The sequence below is a fragment of the Plenodomus lingam genome (genome assembly GCF_022343315.1).
Source record: "Plenodomus lingam strain CAN1 chromosome Unknown contig_17, whole genome shotgun sequence".
In the NCBI taxonomy this organism is placed as follows: domain Eukaryota; kingdom Fungi; phylum Ascomycota; class Dothideomycetes; order Pleosporales; family Leptosphaeriaceae; genus Plenodomus; species Plenodomus lingam.
Window position 1 is genome coordinate 974,493 of NW_027093934.1, and position 14,795 is coordinate 989,287.

General features: G+C 50.6%; 5 protein-coding genes across 5 annotated transcripts; 3 read left to right on the forward strand and 2 right to left on the reverse strand.

The window, feature by feature from the left end:
* Positions 1 to 22: 22 nt before the first annotated feature.
* Positions 23 to 1,882, reverse strand: IAQ61_003325 (uncharacterized protein; the record flags this gene model as incomplete). Its single annotated transcript, XM_066095935.1, has 5 exons — positions 23 to 197; positions 245 to 1,053; positions 1,118 to 1,216; positions 1,269 to 1,386; positions 1,710 to 1,882. The coding sequence occupies 5 exons, from the start codon at positions 1,880 to 1,882 to the stop codon at positions 23 to 25; spliced, it is 1,374 nt and encodes a 457-aa protein (XP_065954180.1).
* Positions 1,883 to 2,796: 914 nt separating this feature from the next.
* IAQ61_003326 (uncharacterized protein) lies at positions 2,797 to 4,485 on the forward strand (the record flags this gene model as incomplete). The annotated part of the gene is made up of 1 exon (XM_003844930.1): positions 2,797 to 4,485. One exon carries the CDS (start codon positions 2,797 to 2,799, stop codon positions 4,483 to 4,485), a length of 1,689 nt encoding a protein of 562 aa, XP_003844978.1.
* Positions 4,486 to 4,821: 336 nt separating this feature from the next.
* IAQ61_003327 (uncharacterized protein) lies at positions 4,822 to 9,321 on the forward strand (the record flags this gene model as incomplete). The annotated part of the gene is made up of 1 exon (XM_003844931.2): positions 4,822 to 9,321. One exon carries the CDS (start codon positions 4,822 to 4,824, stop codon positions 9,319 to 9,321), a length of 4,500 nt encoding a protein of 1,499 aa, XP_003844979.2.
* A 300-nt stretch (positions 9,322 to 9,621) lies between these two features.
* On the reverse strand, positions 9,622 to 10,371 carry NDK1 (nucleoside diphosphate kinase; the record flags this gene model as incomplete). The annotated part of the gene is made up of 4 exons (XM_003844932.2): positions 9,622 to 9,884; positions 9,960 to 10,107; positions 10,225 to 10,255; positions 10,355 to 10,371. 4 exons carry the CDS (start codon positions 10,369 to 10,371, stop codon positions 9,622 to 9,624), a joined length of 459 nt encoding a protein of 152 aa, XP_003844980.1.
* A 262-nt stretch (positions 10,372 to 10,633) lies between these two features.
* On the forward strand, positions 10,634 to 13,980 carry IAQ61_003329 (uncharacterized protein). Its single transcript, XM_066095936.1, has 3 exons — positions 10,634 to 10,802; positions 10,892 to 11,702; positions 11,753 to 13,980. Exons 1-3 carry the CDS (start codon positions 10,715 to 10,717, stop codon positions 13,869 to 13,871), a joined length of 3,018 nt encoding a protein of 1,005 aa, XP_065954181.1. The 5' UTR covers positions 10,634 to 10,714; the 3' UTR covers positions 13,872 to 13,980.
* The last annotated feature ends 815 nt before the right edge of the window (positions 13,981 to 14,795 follow it).

The window sequence follows — 14,795 nt, forward strand, 5'->3', positions numbered from 1 at the left end:
AGACTGAAAGTGATGCACTGTGCTACATCTTCGTCTTCTCCTCATTGACGATGGCCCAATACTCCTCAGTCGTACGCAGGCGCAATGATTTGCCGTACTTGATCATGATCAAAAACACAGCTGAAGCCGCCATACCAATAAATGCTGCAGACAGGAAGCAGTTCTGATATCCCAAGTTTGTCAACCATGGAGTGAGTCTGGCTACAATTAGCAATCGCAGAGTTTACTTGAAGTAATGACATACCCATAGCTGATGGCGAAAGACATGGTATTCCGAATCAGAATGACCGTCACAATCGCATCCCCACTAATATCATGATAGCTGTCAATCATGTAGTTTACACTGAGCGTGAGGCCCACGCAACTCGTAAACGCAAGGCAGCCCATTGCAAAGACAAGACCAAACCAATGTATACCATTTGCTGCGCCAACACCCCAGAGAAGTAGGGATCCTGGAACCATGATGAGGCAGACTACAAATGGCCATAATCTGTGCTCGGCCTCCATGATACCGCCGTTGCGACGAGCAAGTCTGACGGTCAACCGATCACTGAACTGGCCAGACAAGAGCATGCCAAGTGCGACCCCTATGCAACACGAGACATAGCTCAGTCCCACCATCGAAGGCTTAAAGTTATATCCAGGACCGCTGAGAATAATGGATGAAGTACCGTTGAGCACATTAAACCAGATTAGATATGAGCCATAGCTGAATCCCGAATAGAAGATGACCGGCCAGCTGAGATACTTCAAACTGCGTTTGGCGTGAATCAACATGCTCTGTCCTGGACAAGGCTGCCAGATGGAGAGTTTTTGAACGAATGACTTGGCCGAGGTTCCAATTGTGTCGCTTACTACGCTTTGAGCAGTGCTTGTCACACGAGGACCAGCCTTTTCTAAATCCTGTGGGGTTTTTGGGCTCGGTCCCTTGAGTACGCTTGCGATACCAGGTGTGATCTCAGGGAAACTACGAGCGTAATTTGTCTCTTCTAGGAAAAAGAATAGGAAGACGAATGTGAATGCGTTGAAAATGGCAGGCCAGTAGAACACCCACTGAGAAGTTGGGTAGATGGGTTAACAGAGGTCCATCAGATTCACAACGATGATTGCGACATACCTGCCATCCCTGTCCGTCGGCGATGAAGCCGGAAATTATGGGAGCAAAGTAGTTACTTCCTGCCAACGATAGGGCATACAGGCCCATGTAGGATCCGCGCTGTTATCGTGTCTCAGCAAACCACTGTTAAGTCAACAAATAAGTGAATTACCTGGTGAGTGAAGTAGAGATCCGTAACCGCAATCTCGGGCAATGCCTCGATAGGCGCAACGAAGAACCCCATGATAATGCATCGGGCTATCCATTCTCCGTCGCTCTTGACATAAGCACTGCAAAATATCAGTCAGAACAGAAAGTTAATCTTCGAAGATGATACCTGCCTCCATATAGATGTACCAATGGCGCCAAGGACTGATATGAGAAATGTCAAGCGTTTGCCATATCTCAAGGCAAATGGTTGCCAGAATAGGAGTCCCCAACCCAAGAAGAGAAACATATATCCCGAGCCCTCATTCAAGGTCTTGATTGCCACCCCTGATTGAGCGGAAAGTGGGACAAGAACTGAATAAACTGTCGACAATGCAATTCCGGTCATCCATGTGTAGCTGGTTGAGTCAACGATGGGATCATCCAGGAAATTCTGCTAACATACAGGTTGACGCATATAGTTGATAGTAGCTTGCGTCGAGGGGTCCAGTTTAGGGGGTCGTCTGGGTCCTTGGAAGGTGCTGGGTTCAGAATGATATCTCCATCCCCAGAGTGTCGAGCATTCAAGCTATGATTAATGTCGACGAGATGGACGGTGCCAGGAATGACTCCTGACATGGTGCTGGGGTCTCCCGTCATGACGTTGTTGCTCAGGTAGGGTTTGACGATTGATTATTGATAAATGGAGTCGTATGTATGCAAAAAGAAACCGGGAATCTGGCACCATATGAGTACCTGAGTACAACAGTGGTGTCGTGATGATCATCCACTTAGTGGGTAACCTACTCGTCCTTATACTCATCGCCAATAGCAGCAACACCATCTCAACTCTTCCCCGCAATAGCTTTCTTGAACGCAGCCATCAGATTTTCGACTGATAGCCATTCCACCGAATTGATAACGTTCTCGGTTAAGTGATAGGGGTTGTTAGATATCCGCCACTACCCCTCTTCCATCAAAGACATGTATCTCACATCTTCGACCGAATGCGGTATTTCACGAAACTGCCACAAGATTCGTCCATTGGAGAGTTCCAAGCGACGCACAGAGTGGAAGATGGGGTTGGCATGTGGGGACGGTGATTTTAGCGTACTTAGTAGTGAAGACATCATGGTTGATTATTGGGCGTAGATGAGCACGCTACACAGGTCGAGTAAAGATGTGGAGGCCTGTTCGAGTTAGCGTTGCGCGGATGGCGAACCACAACGGCACCTCCTTTCGTTATCGGCAACTTCACGGTACTTTGTGATACAGAATATTTCCAGGTGGTCTCCGCTGGTCCGATGAGGAGGGCCTTACAGTACGTATCTATTGCCGCGTTGTGCAATACTCGGACCGCGGTGTATAGATACTCGGATCGCGGTCAAACGTGTTACCAGTGTGGTTAGTATGCAACTAGCGAATGTAGATAAGACTGCTGGGTCGCTTATAATGAGACGGTGTAAAGGCTGCAGGTAATCTACAAAGGCTTTATACCTTGCTGACCTGATCTGTCATTCGAAATCATTCACTGCTGTACCAAATACATAGTCATGGCTATTGCCTTCTCGAACTCGGTTCTCACCGTCATACAGCCCAAAGCATTGCCCAAGGGCACTCCTCAATTCGAAGAAAAGCGCACTTCACTGCTTGAAGCGTTTGCAAAGAAAGTGCCATCGGAACTTCGCCTCCCGTCGGATTTCTTCGTCAACCCACCCATCGATGTATCAAAGGTCCCTACCACCTGTGGCATTTTAAGCCGATCCGAAGTTGATATCACAGAGAACTACGATGCCGTTGGACTCGCAGAAGCAATCGCAGCTCGGAAATTTACTTCCCTCGAGGTGACAACCGCGTTTTGCAAACGTTCAATCATCGCACATCAGCTCACATGTTGTCTAACGCAATGGTTTATGCCCGAGGCACTGGAGCAGGCGAAAGAGCTGGACTCCTATCTTGAGAAGCACGGCAAGACCAAGGGGCCTTTCCATGGTGTGCCGATAAGTATCAAAGAGCATCTACCCATGGCAGGAACATATTCATCTTATGGATCCTTTGCAAGTACCCAGTTTGATGAGAAAGACTGCTTGATGGTATCACTGCTGCGCGACATGGGCGCGGTCTTCTATTGCAAAACAAACCAGCCACAGCTGATCATGCACTTGGAGTCGACATCACACTATGGCCGAACGCTCAACCCATTCAACACCAATCTCAGTGCAGGTGGATCGTCGGGTGGTGAAGGGGCACTTGTAGCCATGAAGGGATCCGTGTTAGGCGTTGGCACTGATATTGGAGGTAGCATACGTGGTCCTAGTGCCTTCAATGGCATATACGGATTCAAGCCAACAAGTTATACTTTACCAGCAAAGGGATTTATTTCCCACGCCTTCTCGGCGGAACTCAACATTCTCGCGACAGGTGGCAGTATGTGCCGAAGTCTACGAGACACGGATTTCTTCATGTCGACAATTTTGGGCACAAAACCATACATACATGACCAGAAGCTAGTACCAATGACCTGGACAGGTCTAAAGACAGCAACCAGGAAGCCTCTAAAGATAGGTATCATCTACAACGATGGATACATTTATCCACAACCACCGGTCAAACGCGCCATCGCCTGGGCTTGCAATCAGCTCGAAGACCCCAAGTACTCGGACATCTTTCAAGTCAAATCCTTTAAGCCGTACAATGCTGCAGAAGCTTGGTCCAAGGCCCGCCGTATGTATTGGCCTAGCGGTGGCAAGCTCGCCCGGGCCGACGTCGAATCAACTGGCGAACCGGTTCTACCCTTGAGCGAATGGACCTGGGCTGACGCTGCACCTCATGGTATGCTCGATGCGGAACAAGTCAACGAAATGCGGGGTGAGCGAGATGCTTTCCGCTATGCGTTTGCGGATAGCTGGAATGAACAAGATGTTGATATTGTGATTGGGCCAGCCTTTGTGGGTCCGGCTTGTTCGCATGATACAGCATTCTACTGGACATATACGAGCTTGTGGAACTTTGTGGATTATCCGGGGATTGTTGTACCCACGCCGATCAAAGCGAAGAAGGGAGAGCAGTATGATGCTGATTATAAGCCGTTGGGTGATGCGTGTAAACACGTTAAGCAGTTATGGGAAGAAGGAGACTTTGAGGGAGCACCGATTGATCTGCAGATCAATGCAAGGAGGTATCACGACAATGAGCTTTTTGGGGCATTGGCGATGTTGAAGGACGTGTTGAAGCTGCCATAGGACCTTAGGTAGCGAAGTAGTTGAGATTCAGACTGCATCTTCCATCTAGTATTTGGTCACGTGCGCACCACGCCGCCTTCACCATGTATGTATGTATCCGTGCACATGTGGTGCTGGTCCAGGCTCCAAGGCTGGAATTAATGGTTAAAGCCGTAAGCGAGTCTTGGCAGGCCGGGGGTCGCGTCTCACTCACAGCGGTCTTCCACTCGACTTCACGTTCACACGAGCATCGCGTGTGACGCTCACGTGCTCTTGCACCCAACAAGCTGTTACTGTACTCCTATGCCCATGTCCCCATTGTAGCATTGCATACAGCGCTACCAATGCGCGCTCAAGATGGAAGAACTACGCATTGCAGACCTCAGTCCTACCCTGCCAGAGTTCGAGTCCAAGCATTTCAGAGCCTCCGTCATTCTCATATGGCCCTACTCCTCATCACAACGCCAGTTTTCCCTCCTCCTTGCCGATCCAGACTTTCGATTGCGCCGAAGAAACGGTCAGGTTCGTGTCCGCTTCACTGGCTCAAGCGCAAAAGCAATTGCGACAACCGGCGCGGGCATTGGTGATGAACTTTTACTCAGTCTTCGTGGCGCACAGTTCGTAAAGCAAGGTGCGATCCAGACACCGGGAAGGAGCATTGATTGGGAGCTCGAATATGAACAGACTGTAGTAGTGCAGGTCTTCCGCAATGGCAGCCAGCTTGCAAACCTCGAGCTCAATGATGTTGCCCCAACGCCTGTATCGAGGTCGCCTTCCCATCGTGTGTCGTTAGGAGGGCCAAGCCCCAGCCAGCAGTGGTCCTCACCTGCCGTACTCAAGCGCATACGCCTTTCAGATGGCCTTTCTTTCGAGGCGCCCTATGATCCTTTGACGGAGGATGTTGAGCACGGTCATGTCAAGAAGAGGCGGAGAAAGTCGTATCGGGACTGGAAGACTTGGACATATAGCGCCAGAACCCCCTCACCAGAGAAGGATGATGAAATAGAAGAGGATCTGGAGGATGATATGGAGCACTCACCTATACACATGCGACAGTTGCCAGATACGCCTGTGTCTCCAGCAAAACCCGAGTCACCCTCCGTCGTGACAGCTGAGCAACAACCGCAAGAAGTCCGGCAACAAGGGTCTTCATCTCCCGAATCAAAAGCAGACGACGGCGCAAAGCAGCGTTCCCGAAATAACGTCGAATACCATGAGCTATACGCTGGACCAAACGACTTCCCGCTAGAGGAGTCTCAATACGCATTTGGAGGCGATACTGAGATTGACACGGAAGAGAATACCGAAATAGAAGATGCTGGAAACGAGGAGCCGGAGTTTGTTAGTATGAGTACAACGGTGGCCAATACCGAGGATGAGCATGTGGACGACCAACTTTATCGTAGCGAGAACGATTTTCCTGAGTCTCGCGACGCCGATCTATCCAATGTGACGGCTGGAAAGACTACAAACACCACCGACATACCTGACCAGATTGCAGGAGGACAAGAACCGTTGGATGGGCTTCTGACCGCTCAAAATGCCGCAAATGCAAGCAATCCCCCGATCACAACAGAAAAAACAACGGCAACGGACCGCACAATGAAGATCACCATGCTCCCGCCGACCTTCCCAACCTTGCAGATAGATACTGCTGCTCCAGTCATTTCAGACCTCCTCACACCGGTGGGTAGAGAACCCTCGAGCCCAAAATTAAAGCCGCTGGACTCTTCTACACTGCCCCTTCCATCGCCATTTCCCGGCAACATTGACACAGACATGGCCTCGCAAGAAGATTATTTTGCCTCGAATCAAGGCGCTACAATACCCGAAATCGTCCAAGATCAGAAGTCGGAGCTACCGAGCGACGCAGACTACATCATGGAAACATCCTTTTTCAGTTCGATAGGGTCATCAAAAGACGCATCTTTTCATCCTAATCACGAGTCAGCATTTACACCGCTAAGGTTCACATTTGGAATTGATGGTGGAGGGTGTTCTCGACTGTTGGACCTATCTTCGCCTGCACCAGAAGGTACTGGAGTTCAAGAAACCCTCCAGCTCGAGCACGACGATTCTTTGCGTGTAAAGGAGGAAGCTTCCCTAGCAGCGGATAAGAATGTGCCTTCATCACCTGGGATGGATGAGGCTAGAGATGAATCCAAGCATGCTGGCGTGGATGAAAATGCTGCATCGGAGCCCTCAAATGTTACGGAACTGGCGCATCTCGATATCATTGAATTGTCTTCTGATGCCGAGACAGAATCGGAAACCAGCGGCAGCGAAGAAGAACTGGAAGTCGCCGCAGCTGAAGACGATTCGGAAAACAGTGAAGCAGAAAGTGAGAGATATGATGATGAATATAGCGTTTCAGTCACTCAGGATACTGGAGCTGTATCCGCAATAATCGATCTTGGATCTCCTGCAGCCGATGATGTCCAGGATTCAGAGCTAGGCACCAGTCCGTCGCATGTTGAGGGGCACACACAACAAAATTTGGCCTTTGAAAGTCTCCAGGACATTGAATCTCAGAGTCAAGATAATCTTCTGCCAGAGGAAACTGAGAATTACAGTGAGTTTGTAGATCTGGATTTTGCGCCTGAAGCTCCAGGTCCCGCCGCAGAGACACAGCAACGAATGCCTACTCACACACCTGCCCAACAGGCACTAGAAAGCAACTTTGACACAGCGAATGTTCAGGCCCTGTCACAGTCGGATTCACAGTCGGATGACCAGCGAACGATTTTGGATGGGCCGGATAGAGGCATGCAGCATACATTATATGATCTTCAGTCGCATACGCAAGATGAAGGTCTACATTATCCGGAAGTCAAAATGGAGTCAATAGAAGAAGAATCAATGTTCGGGCTTTTGCACTCAAGCGAGGAGGGCAGGATACAAACACCAGACGGGCTTTCTGAAGAGCTTGTCATTGCGGTACCGGAGGAGGGTGGAAAGTATGGTGAAATGCATAACATTGCCGTACCAGCCACAGGACCTGCCAGGAATACAAGATCCAAATTAAGCATCACTGCTTCGCCCACTCAAGAGAGAGCACAGGCTCCAAGGAGGACCACACGGTCGACTCAATCTAATGCATCCGTAACACGTGAAACCATATCGCCTGTTGAGAAGAAATCTCGCGGGACATTCTCGTCGTCACAGGAGCGTTCCCATACTTCGCCGTACAGTATCCAGTCACAGTCCAGATTACTCTCGCCTGTCAAGACCGCATCTAATATTGCCCCAGCCACCGCTCACCACAATCAGCGCAAGCCAAGTTCGCAAAATGAAGAAGATGCAGGGGCTGAACCAAAGCATTCGCGCTTTGATGATCACCTCCTTGATCTGAGGATTTTTGATTCCTCGTACGACCCGAATGCCTCTCAAGGCAGATTTTCCAACGTGACCTACGTAAAAGACTCGGAAGAGGATAGCATCCGGTCTGAACATTCAATTTCCACTGACACTCAATTCGGTATGCATAGTGACCCGATTCAATCTTCTGGTCCGACTAGGCATGTGGACAGTCTGAAGCCGCCACCGGCGAGCGCTCCGGAAATCAAAATGAGAATCAAAAGCAGGAAAACTCCGATTCATGCTGTAGCACGAGTGTTGAGAAGCAGTAGTCCAGCTCAACCAACTGGTCCTTTCACTGGACAGTCGATGGCAAGTAGTCTCAGCAGACGACACAGCTCAGCAGGCTCAGAGATTTCCCTTTCCGAAGGCGAGACCAATATGCAGGCTCTTTCACCTGATCCCAGTGAAGATGGCGAGGAACCCAGAGACCAAACAACGCCCAGGCCTATGCCAAATCAAGCTAGCACCTCGCCTGGTGAAGGTGAAAGCACGCTGGACGACGGATTTCCTAGGCTGCAGCAGCAACAGGACACAAACGAAGTCATCAGTAGTTCGCCACCTCCAATTGTCAACACATCGTTTCTGACCCTACATCATCACCTAGCCATGGAAGAGAATACGCTCATCCCACCAGATGATACACAGCAGTACACCGCGAACTCTCAGCCCAGCTTCACAAACACCCAGCGCGACGACGACTCGCTCATCGCCCCAGATCTCACACAAGCCACCTCTTTCGGCCTCCCATCTTTTCAATTCAAAGCCGCCGACGATCCCGACGCCACCACTGTCTCTTCCCACAAACCCACAGTCGACCCATCATCCGATCCCTCCATCGACTCCACTCCCGCAGCGCCGTCAATCGGACTCTCTACACCCTTGGCATATTACACCCCACTCTCCTCCCTCCCCTTCTTCCTAAACCGCTCCTCACAATACCACTCCTCTGAGAACCCCGACATCCTCGCCCTCGTCGCTTCTGCCTCCACACCACCCGCCCGTGCAAAAAAAGGCCCAAAGCATTATTTCACAACCCTGCACATCACCGATCTATCCACCTTCCCGCGCCAAACTAGCGTCAACGTCTTTCGACCCTTTGAGTCTGCACTGCCCGTCACACACGCAGGAGATGTTATTCTACTCCGCGCCTTCACTGTCAAGAGTGTCAGAGGTCGGCCGAGCCTGACGAGTGCGGAGGACAGCGCGTGGTGTGTTTGGAGATGGGGGAAGCCTTGTTGGGGCGCTAAGAGGGGCGTTTTCGGTGAGATTAGGGCAAGGGAGGAGGTCAAGGGCCCGCAGGTTGAGAGAGGCATGGGGGAGTGGGGCGAGGTGGAGAGGATTAGGGAGTGGTATGAGAGGGAGATTCGGGAGGAGTTGGAGCGCATAGAGGGAGAGAGGAAGGAGCGAGTTGAGAAGGGGGAGAGGGGCGACGAGCTGGAAGGAGAGGAAAGTAGTCAGAGGGTGACGAGAAGTATGGATAGGATGGGGAGTGTGTGAGTGCACGAGGCTTTCATAGCATCATTCTCTAGAGACATGTCTAGAGATCATTCATCGTGTCCCATTTCATTCTATATGAACATCGTGTTCTTTTTTTGTAATCGTGTCTTCGTAGCCAAGATTCACTACTAAAGAGACTTGGTTCAGTGTTCGCCAGACACCAGCAACTCCATTGTCCCCTCATGAGGTCAACAGTTCGCCAACATCTCCAGCTACTACACTAATCCAGCTTCTCTGGCAGCAAGCCCTATCTGACCACGCCCACACTTCCTGGTTGCGAGCACGTAGATGGGGAAAAATCTACTTCTCGTAAACCCAGTCGTGCTGAGCGCTCTTCCAGCTCTGTACCTCACCCTCCTTGAACCAGAGAGCGATTTCCTTCTTGCCGTTCTCGACGCTGTCAGAGCCGTGGCAAACGTTGCGGCCAACGTCGAGGGCGAAGTCGCCGCGGATGGTGCCGGGGGCGGAGGCGAGGGGGTTGGTTGCACCAAGGATAGCACGGCCGGTCTTGACGGCGTCACGGCCTTCCCAGACCATGGCGCAGACGGGACCGGAGCCCATGTCTGTGGTAAGTGTGAGTATTATAGTCATGTTTGGGGGAGATGGGGGTTAGGGGAGTAGGGGAGGAGAGAACATACAGGCAATTAGACCGGGGAAGAAGGGCTTGCCGGCCAAGTCCTCGTAGTGCTTCTCAAGGTGCTCCTTGGAGGGAGTGACGAGCTTGATGGCTGCGAGCTTGAAGCCGCGGTTCTCGAAGCGGGAGATGATGGGGCCGATCAGGCCACGCTGGGAATGGTGTTAGTTGTATGTTCAAACCAAGGGTACCTCCCTCCTAAGTGCAATATCCGGCAACGATTCGGATGAGCTGTGAAAGAGAAGATGCCTGGAATGCAATTGACATACCTGAACGCCATCAGGCTTGATAGCAATGAAGCTAATAGCTCAGTTAGTATACCCTGTTCACAAAACTTTGGAGTAACACCCTCCAGACTTCTCGAAATGCAAGGTCTTGGATAGATTGGGGACGACATACGTCTGCTCAGTGGTCATATTTGCGGAGAGGTGACTGTTGATGTTTGAAGATTGATAGAAAGTTTGTTGTTGAGTGGGGAGAATGGAGACAACAAGACTTATGCGCTGGAAATTTTGGTGTAGTGGGGTAGAGATGAGCTGGTTGGCGCGGGGTTCATGGGAGCTAGAAGTTAAACATGTGCATAATTTTGTGCACGGTTTGTGCAAATGCCTGCATAACTTGGAACCTCAGGTCAGCTTCGCGAGGGCTTGGCTTGGACCCTGGCACGTTTCGTGGCATCTCAAGTGCACAGAGTCGACGACTCCACACTTCTTTTCGAGGCTGGCTTGCGAAGAAATTATTGCGAATTAGCTGCCAGCCATGATTACCATACAGCAGAGTTCCGCTCCCAGGTGGACGGGCTTACTGCTACTGTTGGCGTTGTTTGGTTGTTTGTTCGAGTCAGCTGGTAGGTAGCTCAGCTTCCCAGCTACCATTGCAGCATCAGCGTTCCGTGGAAAGACTGCAGAAGCTTCACATACTGACAGCATACGCTAGTTTCGGTCAAACACGAGAATTTCAAGACTTGTGCACAGTCTGGCTTCTGCAGCCGCAATCGTCAGTTCGCCGATGATGTCTCCGCCGCAAGCTCCTGGGTTTCGCCGTATGCACTCGATGCCTCATCGATCACTTTCAAGGACGGCCAATTAGATGCAGTTGTGCTGAAGACCCTCAAAGATGGTCAAGAATCTGTTCGACTGCCGCTCACTGTCACGTTCCTGGAGTCTGGTGTCGCGCGAGTGACCCTAGACGAGGAGAAGAGGGCCAAAGGCGAGATTGAACTACGTCACAACAGCAAAGCAAGGAAGGAACGGTACAATGAAGCTGGCAAATGGGCTCTAGTCGGGGGTCTGAAAGTCGCGTCGGGCGCCTCATTGAGTGCAGAGGCTGAACAAGGCTACACCAAGGTCGTCTACGGCAAGGCTGGAAAGCATCAGGCTGTCATTCGCCACGCACCTTTTGGGATCGAGTTCCAAAGAGATGGAGAAACTCAGGTCAAATTCAACGAACGAGGTTTCTTGAATGTTGAGCACTGGAGAGTTAAAGTTGAAAAGCCCAAGGAAGAGGAGAAGAAAGAAGGCGAAGAGGAGAGCAAAGAGGAGAGCAAAGAGGAGAAAAAGGAAGAAGAAAATAAATTCGAAGAATCTGGTGAAGATGAAAGCACATGGTGGGAAGAAAGCTTTGGTGGTAACACCGACAGCAAGCCCAGGGGCCCTGAGGCTGTCGCTCTGGATATCTCCTTCCCAGGGTATGCACACGTCTTCGGTATTCCAGAGCACGCTACCCGACTATCATTGAAGACGACAAGGTACGTGTGCCGTGACAAATATCTATGCATATCCATTGACGCAATTCTAGGGGTGGTGACAATGCCTACACTGAACCCTATAGGCTTTACAACGCTGATGTTTTTGAGTACGAGATGGACAGTCCCATGACACTCTATGGTGCTATTCCGTTTATGCAGGCCCATCGCAAGGGTTCCACTGTGGGCGTGTTCTGGCTCAATGCAGCCGAAACATGGATCGATGTCACCAAGAAGCGCAATACTGCGAATCCTCTCGCACTTGGCGTCGAAGGCCACACTGATACTCAAACCCATTGGATGTCTGAAAGCGGTCTCCTTGACATTTTCGTCTTCCTTGGGCCAACCCCTCAAGATCTCACTCGCCAGTATGGTGAGCTGACTGGTTATAGTGCTCTCCCGCAATCGTTTGCCATTGCTTATCACCAGTGCCGATGGAACTACGTTACCGATGATGATGTCAAGGACGTCGACCGTCGATTTGATAAGTTCAACATCCCGTACGATGTCATCTGGCTCGATATCGAGTACACGCAGGAGAAGAAGTACTTCACTTGGGATCCCTTGACTTTCGTAAACCCAGACTCGATGCACAAACATCTTGACAAGAGCGACCGCAAACTGGTTGCAATTATTGATCCGCACATCAAGAACACTGACGACTATCCCGTCATCGATGAACTCAAGAAGAACGACCTGGCGGTGAAGAACAAGGACAGTGACCAGTACGAGGGTTGGTGCTGGCCAGGATCATCTATGTGGATCGACTGCTTCAACCCAGCCGCTATTAATTGGTGGAAGGGTCTGTTCAAATACGACAAATTCAAGGGCACTGCGCCGAACACTTTCATCTGGAACGACATGAACGAGCCATCTGTATTTAATGGACCCGAGACAACCATGCCCAAAGACAACTTGCACCACGGCAACTGGGAGCATCGAGATGTGCACAACATCAATGGCATGACCTTCCACAATGCGACTTATCAGGCTTTGATCGAGCGCAAAAAGGGTGAGCAGCGTCGGCCATTTGTACTCACCCGTGCGTTTTACTCTGGCAGTCAGCGTAGCGCTGCTATGTGGACTGGTGATAACCTGGCAGAGTGGGCTCACCTCGAGGCTTCCCTACCAATGGTTCTGAACCAGGGTATCTCTGGCTTCCCATTTGCAGGTGCTGATGTCGGTGGCTTCTTTGGTAACCCAAGCAAAGAACTACTCACCAGATGGTACCAAGCTGGTATCTACTACCCCTTCTTCCGCGGTCATGCTCACATCGACACTCGCCGTCGTGAGCCTTACATCGCGGGGTCCCCCTACACCGAGATCATTACCCAGGCTCTTCGTCTGAGGTACCAATTGCTCCCTGCCTGGTACACCGCTTTTCACGAAGCCTCAACTACAGGTGCACCTATCATCCGACCCAACTTCTATGTCCATCCGGAAGATGAGGCAGGCTTTGCGGTCGACGATCAGCTCTACATCGGTTCAACTGGTCTCCTTGCCAAGCCTGTAACAAAAGAAGGCGCAGACAGTGTATCTGTCTACATCGCTGACGACCAGCCCTATTATGACTACTTCGACTTCACCACCTACTACGGCGCTGGTCACCACACGGTTCCTGCACCTCTCGAGAAGATTCCCTTGCTCATGCAAGGCGGACACGTTATCCCGCGCCGTGACCGTCCGCGCCGTTCCTCAGGTCTCATGAAGCACGACCCCTTCACATTAGTCGTCGTTCTCGACAAAGATGGCAACGCAGAAGGGACTCTCTACCTCGACGACGGCGAAACCTTTGACTACGAATCAGGTGCCTTCATCCACCGCCGCTTTTCATTCGACGGGCAGCGACAAGTCTTCACGAGCACAAACCTCGACAACAGCCGCCGGACTTCGCAGTGCGAGAAGTACCTCAAGAGCATGTCGAACGTGCGTGTGGAGAAGATCATCATTGTTGGCGCACCAAAGGAATGGCAGAGCAGGGGCGAGGTCGTCATTATGCAAGAAGGCGAAACGGAGAGCAAGAGGCGAAAGCCAGTGCCTTTGGAGTGGCATGCGGCCGAAGGCAAGAAGACGAGCTATGCGGTAGTAAGGGATCCTAGAGTGTATATCACTAGGGGGTGGAAGATTGATTTTGGGGATGCGGGGCATGCGCATCATGGGCATGAGCATTGAATGTTGTCGTGGATCTGTGAGGTAGATGGTGGCACCCCTGTCTACTAGAATTTCATAGTTGTGTAGAGATGGACATGTAGAAGTATGTAGAAAATAGCATAATCAGAAAAAAAACTTTGTAGTTTGCTCACCCGTTCGACCAGAGGTTTTGCTGCAGAGGTCCTTGTATATTAATCTGTACAAGGCGCAGGGACGAGATTGAGTTGTTAGTGATGTTATTGCCATGTCCTGCCATCCAGAGATTAGCATTCATTACTGTTTCAATCGGACAGTTGACAGCAAAATCCGTCTTTTCGAAGATGATCGCGTATCTGATCGAAAAGACGGATTTTGCTGTCAACTGTCTGCCCTAGAGTCGGCGGCGCTTTGTAGCAATATCAAGTCCGTGGATTGTATGTACGCTAGGTGTGAGTTTGTGACGATACTGCCAGGTGGGAAAATTCTCAACGGTGCGTGATCTTTTGTGTTTTTAAAGGATAGTATTCTTGTATCAGTGTGAGTGGCTGTTGTTATCTGGGTCGTTTGCTTTGTGAGTAGTAGAAGTATGATGGAAAATTTGTTACTGGTTTTGGCTTTCGTGGCTGTGGTTAGAGGAGGTGGGTGAAGCGCTGGATTAGGTAGGTGTAGTCATAGGCGGGGGGGTGGGGGGTTCTTGGGAGGGCGCGTAATTGGTTTGCGTGGTTGTCACAGGGTCACAGTTTGCTTTATTAGTGTTACTTCCCGTTCGGTACTTTTCTGGTATAAGAGGAATATGTGGACAGGCAGTGGAATGGTGTGAGTGTCTGTTTGATGTAGGATTTATTTGATTCATACTAACGACGAGACATTTGTATTCTGCTCAAGTAGTCGTCCGCCAAGTGTGTTAATACCTATCCCGTATAATTGTGTTCCTAACAGAGGCAAACACTGGTTTGATAGAATCCA